At 31.3% G+C, this 16691-nt stretch overlaps 1 protein-coding gene across 1 annotated transcript; it reads left to right on the forward strand.

Annotated features, from left to right (window-relative positions):
• The first annotated feature begins 692 nt into the window (after nt 1-692).
• On the forward strand, nt 693-12603 carry LOC126851175 (ATP-binding cassette sub-family G member 4). The gene is made up of 12 exons (XM_050594849.1): nt 693-1201; nt 4890-5059; nt 8116-8348; nt 9230-9347; nt 9486-9675; nt 9764-9971; nt 10054-10230; nt 10523-10884; nt 11024-11192; nt 11274-11374; nt 11453-11608; nt 11736-12603. The coding sequence occupies exons 2-12, from the start codon at nt 4899-4901 to the stop codon at nt 12078-12080; spliced, it is 2220 nt and encodes a 739-aa protein (XP_050450806.1). The 5' UTR covers nt 693-1201; nt 4890-4898; the 3' UTR covers nt 12081-12603.
• The last annotated feature ends 4088 nt before the right edge of the window (nt 12604-16691 follow it).

Consider the following 16691-nt stretch of genomic DNA (forward strand, 5'->3'; position numbering starts at 1 on the left):
TTAATGTTTAATACACAAAACTTAATATTGCACCTATAATTAAATACATAACAAAGATTAATCTTCGAAGTACACAGAAGAAATTTAATTTCTTTAAAGCATACACAATTAAGTTACTATAATAGCACACTCAATGGCATATCTAGTCGCTATTGATGATAAAATGCATTACATGCATGATGAATACTTCACCGTTTAAAGTCTAATATTTATCGTGAATATGTTAATAATACAGGAACATGACTATTCTTGATTTAATTTGTGATAGCGATAAGTAAAATACAAAAAATCTGTTAGAATGAGATAAATATTCGCGAATCAAGAACTGCGAGCGAAAAGCATTAAGGAGAAATAGAAAGATAACAATTTTCTTCAATAATATAAAAAAATATTAAATATTAAATATTAAATTACGTTACATATATTAGTATGAAATAAACCAAAGCTTTTTCCCAGATATAAAATATACGATAAAATATACGCAAAAAATGATTAACGTTTTTCCTTTGTTTGTGGAATGTATAACTTTGCTACAATTTCTTTATGAATTTATGAAATTAATTTTGTATGAAACAAAGATAATATAAGAAAACAGCTCTGATATTAGAAATAAATATAAATTTTCTTATTTGCATATCCAACAGACGACGACAAACAAATAAAGGACCGGAGCAGCTAGAACGTCGTTGCCGTTCCTGGACCTCGCCACTCTCGAGCTCGGCTCATTTCGTCGTTGGAGTGGAGGTGCATAGCTCGACAGCTGATCGCGTTGGTGCCTTGTCGGGGATCTTGGTGTTCTCCCTCGCATCAGTCGCAGTATATGTTGTGAATCCGTTCGGTGCGTTCGGTCAGATCGATCCGGAAATCATCTGCGTACACGCGTCCGCGATCGATCGTCCTTGTAACGACACTCGGGAACGACTCCGGAACTAATAAAGTTTTATAGTTACTAGTGTACATTACAGTAACCTGGCGAATAAAGTCGATACGTGGAGTGGAATCGCGTGGAATATCGTGGCACATCCTTGGTTCAGTGCAAAGACTAGTGTGATCACCTCGTGATCGCTTTGTACCTGAAACACATCTTTGTTTTGAGTTTGACAGATCGAAGAATTTGACAGATCGAAGATGCAGAGCGTCATCGCCGTGGTATGAATTCAGACGTCGCGATCCACGTAGCTGAGCCCACTTTCGTCCGAGGGTGAGTTGCCTTTTAAAATTAAAGCGTATATATGTGGACATATAACAGTTTTGATGCTACCCTTAACTCTTTGTGGCTGTGCAACATGGATACTACGAATTTACTTTGCATCTACCTATCCCTCATTATTCAGTAATCGATTGAAAAAGGAAAAAATTAATTAATTCTCGCGAATCTCTTTTTAATGTACTAATCAATGCATCATTAATTAAATTTACGAAATAATACGTATAATATAACGCGTCATGAAATTGAATGTTATTTATGTATATGTGACACTGACACTGACAGATAAAGACACTGATCACATAATAGTGGATACTTTATTCGGTCATCGACATATCATTTCTTCGCATTTTTCTAAAGAAAAAAATGCCTTTGCCCATTCAAAAATATCAATTCTGATATTTTTTCTATTTTTCTAATGTGCGATGCTTTGACAATTTGATAAATGATGAAGATATACGGCTTATAACTGTAATTTGCATGAATTATTATCGAAACGACCGATATCGCGTGATTGTACAGATTATTTCTACATATTTTGATTCAAATGCAATTAGTTTAGACGTCTTTTATTTTCCGTGATACGCAGCATTATTTGCAGCTCACGGAAGAATCTTTGATAGAGATGCATTACGTACGTTATTTTTGTAACTGCTATCATTATGCGTTTAGAGCATCTTATTTTATGACTTTTATAGTCTATTATTAGAGATACATTTAAACATGACGTGATTCACTTCAATAAAGTTTTGAATAAACACTTCAAAATTTTCGATTTTCTCCGCATATTCAAATGCCTTTCAGAAATAGAATCAAGATACGGGTTAGTATGAGCTAGAGGCTTAATAGATATCTTGATCAGCGGCAACTAGACAAACATATTACGATAAAAGTGTTGCATCGTGCCCGCGTCGTGTATATATGCGACATTACAATTTAACGAGAAGAATTTGCGCATATCAAACCGAATGATCACATTTCTATTCGGAGAATTATTGTCTGTTGCCGGTTAATGACAAGTTTTACTTTTTAATAATAATCTTTTTGCATGTTTTTCGCTATTATAAAAATTAAACTCTGTTTAATTAAGTATTCTATTAAACGAGGAGTTTACTACTATAGTACATACACACAAATTTAGAAATTTATCATGAATTACAAAGAGTTTTAATTAATTAAATTTAATTTTTTTTGTCTATGTATGGATAGAGTATATACATATATATTTTCCGTTAAATATAATTTAATTAATTTTAAAAATTGTGTGAATAAAAAATCGTAAATTTACTCTCTCAATTATTCTTTCGCATAAGATGATAAGATGCGAAGTAATTACGTCTTTTATTATGCCTGAATTAAAATTTTATCAATTGGAGCGTTGCCAGCATCAGCTCACGATTATTGTCATTAATATCGGAAAATGAATCTTACGCTAAGCGCGACTTGTTAGGGATTCATTTGAACTCTATCTTAGCACCACATTCAGAATTAAAAAGAAAAATCTCTTTCTCGTATTCAAATATCTCGGCGTGCTTTCGTATCTTATCGGACCTGCAGAATTGATTCCGTTGTGAGTAGAACGTTTAATTAATAAGAGCTTGAAACGACTAAGCGGATATTTTGTTTTCGGCTTGATCGAAAGATTTAGCTGTTTAAAGAAGATCCCCTAGCGACCGAAGAGCAATTCTAGAACGTCATTTGGAACAATAAAGCGGATTGCGAGACCTCATCTCGATCTTCTCACGCCCAACTGAGAGCTGCTGACGCAGCGGTCTCAACGACAATGAAATACGCTGTTGTATCTCGTGTGCGCAATATGCAATTGCACGAATCATGTATCACAAACACGCAACTGACATGATTCCTAACACGTGCATGTTGTGCAAAAACAGCACGCGCCGTAACCCGTAACTGACTCCCGATAGGCGCATAACTGCAAATTGATCCCTTCGATTTTCGAGATTCTGAGCCAGCGAGAGCCCGAGAGTGTCGCATCAATGGGATTTTGTGTACATAAGAGATATGCTCTGAATTATAGTATGCGATGTCGAATTAATCTCCTTTAGGATTTTTTATACTCTAAGAATCGATAAGCGCTATTCCTTTTTCTTTTCATTCTTGAATTGACAAAGAACTAATTATATTATTTTCTCTATTGTTATTATTTACACTTTTTTTTTCTCTTTTTACATATAAAAAGTTTATCTTCTCTTTGTCTTTTTTTTATTTAATCGGCAAATATTACTCGTCAATTTATATGTGATATAGATAATTTGTCCTTATCAAGAAGAACAAATTCGATATTGAAGTTATCTTCTGTCAAGAAAGAAGTACGTCGCAAATATAATAATCAATAATAACATTATATTTGTCGATTTCTCGAGAAGAAATCTGACCATATATTAAGAAACTATATATTTACAAAACATTATAATAATGTTAGTCATAGTTCCACTTTCTTTTGCGTCATTCGATTTCTTAATCATACAGCATAAATTATTTTTGCTTTTTGATTAAAATGTAATGCGTCTTAATTACAATTAATTTGACATATATTACGATATATATGTCGATCACATTAGGTGAATTTATAAAAGCGACATAGTTCTCTCAATGAAACATTATATTCCTCTTTCTCTAGCTAGAAAGAAACGATTATTCAAAGTTTGCTTGATTTGCGCTCGTTCAGTACATCTGCACCCGGAAAGCTTGTATACGTGATTACATTTTTTGTTGATTTACATGATAATTTGCATAAAGAATGTAGTAAGTGACTCTAGCTATTTTTGTTCATAAATAGCTAACATATTTTTGTCGTTTAAATCCTCGTAAATTTTATATTAATAATGAGAAAGCATTATTTTGATATTTTATGTATTTAATTAGTATTTAAGTAGTGTTTAGATTTGCACGCATCTATATAAAACGTTAAAGTACATATTAGATATATCGCACATATTTGCAAAGCGTAATTAATTTGATACGTAATATATAATATTTTATTCTCTTTAACTAATTACAAAATTTACTCGTTAAACTCAATAAATCATATAATTTTCGTTGTTTGTGTATAAATTCACAAATTTGTTGCTCGAGTATAAATTCATGAATAAAAATTTTATAACTTCCTAGAGTAAGGTGTTGTATAAAAACAAAATACAAATAAAAAATTTACTATATTCAAAGTTGGACAAATTTTATTTCATATGATGAATTAATTCTAACAAATGAAATAGAAGATTTATTTGTAGATAATAAATAAATTTTTGTTTAGAACTACTTTATATTTGTTAGTATTAAATAAATTTTCATTTTTATCTGTATCAAAATTTGTTCAATAAAATTATATTCTTTATTTGTTAGAATAAAATATAACATTAATTTTAAAATTTCTTTATTACCTTGATTTTAAAAAGATTAAGTCTCTAAATACTCCGACAATTCTGAGCTATTACCTTAAGTGCACAAAATGTCCTAATGGAATTCCAAGTATTGTACATTGTCTAAATATTCTTAGCGGAATATAGCTTTGATAGTTTAGACTTATTTTTTAATATTATTTTAAAATAGTTTTAGTAGTATTTTTAGCATATTTAAAAATAAAAATTATATAAATGTAAAAATAAACTTATTGTTTAATTTTATGAAACTTTATGTTAACATGAATATTTATTCTTTCCAGTACGACTGGATGATGGCTGATCTAAAGAATCTTACTCTGAGCAGTGGCAGTGCATCCAGATACAGCGGCGATGAACAGGTGCAATTTATTCCAGGTGGAAGTAATCAGGTGACAATCAGATCACCCCCTCCATCCCTCCATCTGGAAAATCTCAACAATGCGGTCCACGGGTAAGTGATTCTTTATTTTGTGCATTATTCGAAATTGAAAAATCCAACATAATCATAACAAATAACTAATAAATACATAAATAATCAAAACAACAAAATTTTTGTTATTAGATTATAAATAACATAGAATGTAACAACAATACAAATAAAAAATCCCTTTAAACATTCTTTTGCTAGCAATGCATCACTGAATCAATCACAGCCATTTGTAATTTGTTGCGTAAATTAGACATTTGAATTATAGATCGATAAATAATGAATTGTTGAAAACATGTTATAATAAAATAAAATTTCTACGCGAAAATATATATAATGAACATGTAAGAATAAAAAGCAAAAGATTGAAAACATATCACGCACAATTATATAAAAACTTTTTCTGTAGTTGTAAAAGAAAGAAAGAAAATTGCAAAAAATTGACAGCATAATAAAATTATGTTAAGACTTAATTAGTTATAAAAGTTTTTATCTTTATATAAAAATAATCAGCAAACCATTATTATGTTTTATAAAGACGATCGTATTAATTTCGTTAATTTAATGATTAATTTCATCAATCATTGACTTTAAATCGTCCGAAAATCTATAAATGAAAGGGACAGCGATAGCTTTAGAATATTTAAGAATATTCGATATCGAAAAACTATACTGCTTGGAATGACAATCGATACTAATTGTCTCGGGGTATGTCTCCATATAGATGACCACGGTCAAGGTTTCTGACCTCGAAGTTTCGATTAAGCATTCCTCGAACTTGGAAATATCGAAACTAAGGAATATGCGCATAAGACATACTTGTATTAACATAAATATGTGCGATTAAAGTTTAATATAAATTGAAATTTCTTGAGAAGAAGTATCAATGAAATATCGCGACATATAGTCGGCCGTTTTGCCTTCTACGAGTCTGTGACTCACAATAAGTGATAACAGAAAAACAGTCATAATGGACTGGACAAAGACGCGTCTTCTTCGTGATTCTTTTGAATCTGTCGAGCGAATGAAGAGATTGTACATACATGCTTTTACGTGCATGCTTTCACCACACACCCACACACACACGCACGCACGCACGCACACACACACGCACGCACGCACGCACGCACACACGCACACGCGCACACGCGCACACGCGCACACACGCGCACACGCGCACACGCACACACGCGCACACACACACACACACACACACACACACACACACACACACACAATTTTGCTATATATAAAAATTATACAAGTTATATATATATATTTTTTATTGAAATAACTAGATGTAATTTAACTTTTTATTACAAGTTGGATATGTTTCCCGTAATTGCGTAATTGCGTGATAAAATAGAAAATTTAATACTTTATTTAGTATTTAAAATTTTTAGAGGCTATACTTATGTTCTTATGTCACACCTGAAAAATTAATGAAAACGAGAAAGACTTATAGGATAAAACTTCGTAAAGGACAAAGTGTTATAAAACTTAACACGTACGTCTATATAGAGAAATGCTTAGAAATAATTAAAAGTCTATATGCAAGTCTAGAAAATTTCTATTATTCATATGAAGATATCAATCATATGCATATGAAGATGTTAATTGAAGATAACATTAGCATTTTTGTTAAATTTTACTCTACTAAATCATCCATTATATTAGAAATTAAAAATACAAAGACATGTATCTCAAAATATTCCATTGAAGTGTAATATACTTTTGTGTTCATGCAAAATATAAAGATAATAAATCAAAATTAGTTTTAAAAATATCATATTGTGTTTTCTAACTACTTAATTTACGAAAAATCTTTCAAAGTGAATTTAAAAATAATATTTTTTATATGAAAAAAATGCATCCAAAGTTCTATTTTTCTGTATACTATTATATACATTCAATATTTCTTAAAGATGGCCAAAATAATTTTAAATGTATTGATAGGTGGATGCAATAAATATAAATAGATCATAGATCTGTCGATGAAACTAGTAATAAAAAAAATGAGAAAAAAAATTCTTTTGATGAACATGGTCTCATGCTTTTCGCAAAAAAGTTAAACCATGATTGCGAATCTAATGCAGAGACAAAATCATACATTCATAGAAATATTTACATCCTTTTGACATTAGCATTTCTATCACGATTAGCTGTAGTAACTGCGAATGTGATTACGCAAAATTGCAGAAATAATCTCGTGCACGTTTTTGTTTCCCTTTAATATTAGAAAATGATAAGCTTTCACGCAGCTGAGAGAAAATATATATTTACGACGGGAAACGATGCGCACGCAAAATCGTAATCAGCTGCGAGATATTGCTTCTTATATATGTTGGATCATATGATAATAATTATTTTTTTATCAATGCATTTACAAGTTAATGAATCAGAAAATATATCGTAAAAATTTAGATAGTATAATATAAGCAAATATTATATTTAGATTCTATTATTTAATGTCGAATCTGAATGTAACTATAAATTAAATATTCAGTGTCGCATTTAATTTCGCATCTATATTCAACGTTTAATAACATTTCCGAAAAACAATCCATCTCATTACTCAACATCACAGATTAATTAATGGAATCGATATCATCTGTTCTGTGTAAAATAAATACAATTTGCATTAAAATTTTAAAATAAATGAACGATCAACATGCGCATCGTTTCCTCAACATTGTGCGTTTTTAAAATAATTATGACTCGCGGATATTCCTAAAAAAAATACATCCAAAATCTCATTAATTTTGAATAAATCGATATGCATTCTTAATCTTGTCGCTTAAATATACGCTACACGTATATCTGCATGTAGCATGACAAGGGTCGAGCATTAATTATTTAATTTTAATGTGTACGAGATGCACTTTTCAAATCAAGCGGTAAAGTAATGTAGCATACAATAATAATATATGATTCAATATGTTCTATTTTTGCGAAAATACGTAGAAACAGTTTAACGGATTTCTCTACGATTAAAAGCAAGTCAAACTTATGTGTATTATCAAACAAATGCAGATATATTTAATTAATGAAACAATTAACGATCGGGCAAAATGTTACAGCGGCTCGCAGAACAATCTCCACTGCAGTTGCAATGGCACCACGTCGAATGGGGCTGCAACTGCAGTATGTACCGGTGGTGTTCTGGTCAGGAAAGTGCCGAACCACAGCGGCGCCAGTCCCGGGCAAGGCAATAAAAGGCCGGCAGTGTCGCTGACGCATCTCCCGAAAAGGCCGCCAGTCGACGTGGAGTTCAAGAACCTGGCCTATAGCGTGTCCGAAGGCAGAAAGAGAGGTAAGTTTCGGAAAGAAAATGGCAATTTTTTTAATTCCAAGAGAAAGTCAATTTCTGTTCCCGCGCACAGTGCACATTATCATCATTCAAAGACACAATAAAAAAATCAAGTCAAATAGCATAATAAGAAGAGAACGAGAATCCACGCCCATATTTTTTTTTTTAATTTTAAGAAAGCAATTACTTATATCTCGAAATAATATACTGGCATGATGTAGTTTCAATTTTGCATCATTTCGGAGCAATAAAAATTTCCTGGATAATTCAACATGATAGAGTGATGGGATTTAAAATGGAAAGTCGAATATGCGAAGAGCTGTTCAGTAGGCTTTTCATCTATCAACGTGTGTGAATGACCTGAGCGAAAAAATCGATAGAAATGCACGGACAGATTCCCGTTTCGGCGCAGATGCATCGTTCTTGGTGCAAGTGCACTAGCGATAAAGAGGTCAGCCAAAGGTTTTATCTGCCTGAGGGATGTATAATCCTCGAACACATTCTCTATACAATGATGTGAAAAATATCACAGTTTTGGCAGGAATCTTAACGAAAACTTTGGCAATCAACGACGCCAAAATTGAAAAAGACTTGTAATAGACAATTTCTATTATAAAATGTCGCGATCCATTTCTATATATACATAAAATATACATACATAGTATCACTTTTAATCATAAAATCTAATAATAGCACATTTGATATATATTTTACTATAATTATGCAATGATGTGCTTATTAAGCTTTAATCTCCAAATTTTCTACACAAAATACAATATTATGAAAATTTTCAGCAATATAATTCGTGCTGCAAATAAACTTTTTGATTATAGAAGAACATACATATTTTAATTTTTCTTCATTATTTCTCAATTTTGTTGCAGGATATAAAACTATTCTGAAATGCGTAAACGGAAAATTCAGATCTGGAGAATTAACAGCCATTATGGGACCTTCCGGCGCTGGAAAGAGCACGCTTATGAATGTTTTAGCAGGATACAAGTAAGTAGGATAACAAATTAATAACATATTGGGATAAATAACAAAATGTGATATGATTAAAATTGCATGTATCTATTTTATCTTATTCTCTCAAAGTTTTTGATAACAAAATTTTAATCGTTTTTGATAACGTCTTAGAACATCCCATTTAAATGGCTCAGTACTGATAAACGGAAAGGACAGGAATCTCAGAAGATTTCGAAAAATGTCGTGCTATATTATGCAGGACGATCGACTTTTGCCGCATCTGACTGTTTACGAAGCAATGACTGTCTCAGCGAATTTAAAATTAGGGAAGGATATCAGCGCAACTGCCAAGAAAGTAGTGGTATGATGAGCGAAAATTTTTCTTTTATTGCGTTTTAAAAAAACGTAAGCTAAAATTCGATTCCTGAAGTTTGTATATTCATATGCAGATTGAGGAGATTATTGAGACGCTTGGCCTACGCGAAGCCAGCAATACGCAAACCCAGAATCTCAGTGGAGGACAGAGGAAGAGGCTGTCGATAGCGCTGGAGCTTGTCAATAACCCTCCAGTTATGTTTTTCGACGAGCCAACTTCCGGCTTAGATAGTTCCGCTTGTTTCCAATGTCTCAGTTTGCTCAAATCTTTAAGTAGGGGAGGTAAATATCCTTGCTAAATTTTTTTTTTACAAACGTTTCGCGTTTATAACATAACATCATTGTATACTGGATTTTTTTACAGGAAGAACCATTATATGCACGATCCATCAACCAAGTGCGCGATTGTTCGAGATGTTCGATCATCTGTACCTGCTTGCCGAAGGCCAGTGTATATATCAGGGTAACGTCGGTGGCCTAGTGCCCTTCTTATCATCGATGGGTCTCGATTGTCCAAGTTATCACAATCCAGCGGATTACGGTAAATATTCGATAAAATTGTAATCATCCTATTTGAACTAAATTTCAATTGTTGTTTCTATCTATACATTTCTATCTATGTAGAAAATTTTAAACCATGATCTTGTGCAATTATTATGAATTAATTTTTTAAGAATAAAATTAATTCTAATTTCTAAATAAAATATATTTCAATATTTTGTAAAATATATTTACCGTTAAAATTTCATAGATTGCTTTACAAACTTATCAATTGTCAAAATTATATTTCCATCGTAATAATAAGATATGCTAATGAAATTTTATCGATTCAGTGATGGAAGTCGCTTGCGGAGAGCATGGCGAGTGCGTTCATAAGCTCGTGATGGCTGTGAATAATGGCAAATGCAATAATTATCAGCATCATCAAGCAGACATCTCCGCGGCGCAGACAGTTTCAAATGACATCGCCAAAGAATCGCCACAAGAGCAAACAAAATCGGAAGGCGCTGCTCTAATACCGAACGGTGTGGCAAAGCCGCCAGGCACGACGATGATAAATATGCCGGTTTCTTGCACAACGTCATTGTTAGATAGCGTGGAAAGCATAGAGCAAAAGGTTGGCTTTCCGACGAATGGTTGGGTGCAATTTTGGATATTGCTCAAGAGGACTTTTCTATCGCAAATGCGAGACATGGTAAATACAATATATATTATTCAGAATACTTTCTCTTTCATTATTTTTTTACCAAAAAATAGCACAAAATCTCTACTTAAGATATTTTAAGATATTTTGTTTTCATCTTGTGTGCTACTTTCACTCTGTCCTCCAACAGACGCTAACAAGAGTAAGATTGATTTCGCATATAATCGTCGGCTTTCTGATCGGTGCGATTTATTACGACATCGGTAATGAAGCGTCCGAAGTTATGAGTAATGCCGGATGCGTCTTCTTTACGGTGATGTTTCTAATGTTTACCGCGATGATGCCTACTATATTAACATGTAAGTAATTTGTAATCACGTAGCCATCACGAGATATATCACAGAATTCATTATATCGTCATTTTGTCATATTTGTCGCAGTTCCGATGGAAATGTCCGTATTCGTGCGAGAACATTTAAATTATTGGTACTCGGTGAAAGCCTTTTATTTCGCAAGAACTTTGGCGGATTTGCCGTTTCAAGTGAGTATAATTTACGTTCTCCATGTTTAATTAAAGCCTGACTCATCGTGACTCATACACAATATTAAATTATTGCAGATGGTATACTCTATAGCCTATGTGATGATCGTATACTTTATCACATCGCAACCATTGGAAACGGAGCGTTTTCTTATGTACTTAAATATATGTATACTGACATCGTTAGTTGCACAATCTATCGGTCTGCTGATAGGAGCAGCAATGAGCGTGGAGGTAATGTCGATAAAATACATATTTAAAGAAAATCTTGTTAAAAAAATGCATATATACAAGACTAATTTCTTCTGTTTCCTCTCATTTTTACCGCAATTTTCACATTAATCCGTATTATCGCTTATAGACTGGGGTATTTATCGGACCCGTAATGTCGGTCCCAATCGTCCTATTCTCCGGCTTCTTCATCAATTTCAACGCCATTCCAAAATATTTGAAGTTCCTCTCGTATGTGAGTTACGTGAGATACGGTTTCGAGGGTGCCATGATCTCCGTGTACGGTTACAATCGGGCGAAGCTCAAGTGTTCCGAGTACTACTGCCACTTTAAGAGTCCGACAAAGTTCCTCGAACAAATGTCCATGGAGAACGCGGTCTACTGGGTGGACGTTGTTGCCCTAGTCGGCTTTCTGCTCGGTCTCAGAGTGGTCGTTTACTTCGTGCTGAGACTCAAGCTGCGATCCCTTCGTTAAATTTTCTAATTAATAATCCAGGACAGACAATAATCACGACGCTACGGCCGTCGTTGCGTCGGGACTGTGACCTGGATCTCAACGAAGATTACGTTTTTTTAAACGTGTAAGACGAATGACAAAACAGACGATCGCGCACAAAGAACAATTCGATCTCGAGATCGACAAGAATAGCAATTCTATTCTTATTGTCGCATTGATAAGCGGCAAAGATCATTGCATAAAAGGAATATTGACGAAAAGATTACACACGCTTTTGAGTAGAGATATGAGGGAACAAGGTAAATCGTCTTTGATTAAACCAATCGTTTGACATGCGAACTTTTTGATATGATAATTTAAGTCGTTAAATACCGCAAGATACTTAATTTTATGTTTGTCTTTATAAAAGCATGATATTTTTTATTGATTCCATTCATGTAAATGATATGTGTGTGATAGAATATTAATGTTTCAAGGGATTTAATTATTATTAATCAAAATAGTTATGACTTATTATGTTACCAAACTGAATCTGATCTCTGCCATTGGCAAAAGAAAACATTTTATTTTGTTTGCCCAAGTAAGAAATAGTTACCGCGACCAAAATTCAAATCTGATTAAAAACGGATCACAATCTTAGATCGTCTATATAGGTAGACGTTTAAATAAATAGTACAGACAGGAGTTAGATTATTTTCAAGTGTATTAACAACGGTAGGTCGATCTACGACGTCAAATACATCGGCTTTCCGGTATTAAATTAAAATCGCAAATTTATAGCCAATTACATACTATAAACTCGCCAGGAGCCTTAGGCCCATTCAAGACTCGTGTCCCTCCAACGAGCGCGTTTAAACGCGAACACAACAAAATAGAGGTTTCTATAGATAAGCAGAGTAGAACACAAGGGTCGTTAAAACGAGTCTTTTATGATATTCCCATGTTAAATTATACATAGTTTGCTATACTTATTTTGACCGTTATCTCGGAGATAAATAAATTGCGTACTTACGATCGTAATAATATCCTCGGACGATATAGGAAAATTATGAAAACCGAAAGCTTGTTCGTAAGTAACGTTTTCGTATTACCGATAGAAAGCGCTTATTCGATACGTCTCACATAATCATACACTCAATCTTTCTTCATATCGTAATTTCATCAAGACTTTATCTAACCTATACGGTAATTATAAGAAAAGGGAAAAGGGAAAAAGAAAGAAATATGTTTATTGTAAAAAAGCTCACACATGACCAATCACTAGCTGCCTGAGCGTTGCTTCTAAGTGCGAGTGCTAAATATTGTTACACTTATTATATAGTATATGACTATTGGGAGAATATTGTGTACGTATAATTGTATAAAAAAAAATAGGTAACGTTCTGTACATTAATGATATGTAATTAATTCGTACTTATGTTTTATAATATTGTATAATTCTTTTTCACGGCCTATATACATAATTACATTCTGTACATTCATTTATCCGACGACTGACAAAAGGACAGCGATTAAAATTAAATTTATACGCGATCAAGATTCGTTGCTTGTTACTAAATGATACTAATTAGTATGACCATAATATCAACAAAAAGTTATGAGGAGCAAAACAATTTATGCATTGGTTTTGTAGACAATGTAAATGTAATTTTATTTATATCTAAGAAATTGAATTGAAGCATCTTTTATTTCTATCTAAAAAATTGAGTTAAAATATATTTTAGTTATGATATTTCTCTTATGCTATACATATAATAGCGAGAAAGTGTAACTATAATAATGAAAATATGTTCTAATTATTGTCTGCATTAATGAGTAAATAATGGTAATGACAAAATGACAAGGCAATACATAGAATCTATCACGTAAAAATTATTTCATATTATTACATCATATTATTTCGTAGAATTTATAATTTCTTATATTATATCTCATTATATCAGTTTACTTAACAATCTCTCTTGCAATGTTTTTTATTACAATTATGATATTTGTTGAGAATATGTTTTCTTAGCCAAGTGATAATTACATTTGTTGTTATGCATAAGTTATAAAGATCAGTATTTCTACTTTGATATTTCTATCTTATTCCATCATTTAATTACATTATTATTACATTGTTATTTTTGTAAGCTAATTGTACATTAGTATCATAAAAAACTTAAGATTAAATTAAAATCTTAATGAGACATTGATATATCAACTTTTTAACAAGATAATATTTTCAAATCAATTGCGCGATATTATCAATGCATTCTTAACTATACAATGCTTTTTTCATGCCATATAAAACAGTTCGATGAATTTAGAACAATTTTAAGTAATAATTATTAATTTTTTTAAGGGATCTAAATAGTTGCAATATATATACTTTAATAACTTTTATTTCTCTTATTGTGTTATTTTATTTGATTCAAAACTTGTTAACCTTGCTAAATATATGTATATTTCTCTGGAAGTATTCTCTCTAGGTTTTCATAAAAAAGTATAGCTATTGTAAAATATATTTTAGAAGCGTTAGAAAAAAAAATATATTTTTTTTAACACTTGTAAAATATATTTTACGGTAGCTATACTTTTATCATCATTATATCAGTTTACTTATCAATCTCTCTTGCAATATAAAAAAATATATACACATGTATATATATATATATATATATATATATATATATATATATATATATGTATAAAATAAGATCGAACATTTTTTTTAAAGAACCTTACGCGTGTTTCTCATGTCATATAATTCTAATAATAAGGAAAAAAGATATATGTATTAATCCATAGGACAGTAAATAAATTTCTATATTTTTAAAATTAAATATCGTATAGTTATTTATTGTTTTGTTGTACTTGTTGCATGCGTTCAAAAGCAATGATATAATTATCATTTAGAGAGAGGATAATTTCAGAATGTGATATAACATATTTCAAATTATTACATATGTCTTTCGTATGCATTATTATATTACCAACTTAAATTTCACAAATTTTCTAATTATTTATTAAATAGACAAGTCAACGAGTTATATATATATATATATATATATATATATATATATATATATACTTATATATATACTATACCAAATTATATATATATACTTATATATATACTATACCAAAAATGTATTTTTTAATTAACTTTAAAACTTTCTGTTTTAATTGTTTTTACAGATTATAATATGTTGTTTGCAAAAGTTATTCCAGAAAAGATACGCATTCTATCTTCATATATATATATATATATATATATATATATATATATATATATATATATATATATTATAATAATAATACTTGTAAATTTTTTTTTCACAAAATTTCACTCACATCGAAATCTGATGTGCAGTATTCTCTGACGTACAGATTATTTTTTAGTGACTAACTCCATTGTACTCGTCGTGCTATAATATTGATTTGTTTAAGTCTAAATATCATACAATGCTGCGCAAGAAATCGCTAAGTGAGAGGGAAGATTGGAATAATCATCGAATCGATTATTCGAATCGCATCCCGAATACGTGTGCATTGTGTTCAAGCTTCGTTCGAGCGTTATCGGTGTGAACTTTTTATTGTAGCGATCTCGCTCGTTATGAAGCGCAAAATATAAGATACGATTGTGTGCGCGTAGCATAGAAGAATCCATTCATAATTTGTCTGTTCTAGGATTATACATATTATCTACATGTATACACGTACGGACGCACCGATACTTACATACACACATACATGCACATGTCAATGTATAATGCATAAAATCAGACTATAACACATCGGATACCAAATATCGCAATCTTTTTCAAGTACTGTAATTTTATATGACGAAAATAATGTGAAAGAACGTGTGACTGAGCGTGCGAATGTACAGAGAGATAAGAGATTAGGCCTGTAAAGGAAATTTTCTTTTTGAAACGACAAAAATTGTACGAAGATGTTTCGCGTGATAAAAAAAAGAAAACATCGCCGACGAACTGATGCTAATGTACTTCGTATACTCTTGCGATTTTAGCAAGAGACATCACGTTTATACTAAAGCACAAATAAATAAACAATTGTATTAATGGACGAATCATCTTTTTTGTCTAAGCTATTAAAATATTTAACAATAGATATATCGGCGTTAAAAATTTTTTTACTAAAGAAAAATTGACTCCGATTTGACCGATGTATCTAGATACGAACTTTTCGGTAATATAATACATAACAATCTACACAATAGCATTCAAATTATAATACAGAATATATTTTTAATATAATTTATTGAGGTGTAAAGTTTGAATCGATGTCTTAATGGCGTATCGATATCACGTGGCTGCGCGACTAATGGAGATACAGGCCAGTCTTATTTTAAGCATGTCTTCAACGCGTAACTACTAGACTACCAACCTTGAATAAATTTGAATAAATTTAAATAACTTTGAATTTAATTTTGTTTTTCTTTTTTTAAATAGAATAATTAACTTTTTTTTTAAATAGAAAAAAAAGATTTTTTATGATTCTTTAAATAATTAATAAAATTTTCTAAAATCGTCTACAGACGTTCTTTGCAGAATTTACTAGATATCCTTAGTTGGCATATTCCACTCTCTCTTGGAACATTATCAAGATGTTATTTGATCCGCA

The sequence above is a fragment of the Cataglyphis hispanica genome, chromosome 7 (genome assembly GCF_021464435.1).
Source record: "Cataglyphis hispanica isolate Lineage 1 chromosome 7, ULB_Chis1_1.0, whole genome shotgun sequence".
Classification (NCBI taxonomy): domain Eukaryota; kingdom Metazoa; phylum Arthropoda; class Insecta; order Hymenoptera; family Formicidae; genus Cataglyphis; species Cataglyphis hispanica.

Coding starts and splice junctions, on each gene's coding strand:
- LOC126851175 (XM_050594849.1), top strand. CDS start 4,899: ATGATGGCTGATCTAAAGAATCTTACTCTGAGCAGTGGCAGTGCATCC. Junction 5,060..8,115: donor CTCAACAATGCGGTCCACGG/GTAAGTGATTCT, acceptor AAAATGTTACAG/CGGCTCGCAGAACAATCTCC. Junction 11,375..11,452: donor TGGCGGATTTGCCGTTTCAA/GTGAGTATAATT, acceptor AAATTATTGCAG/ATGGTATACTCTATAGCCTA.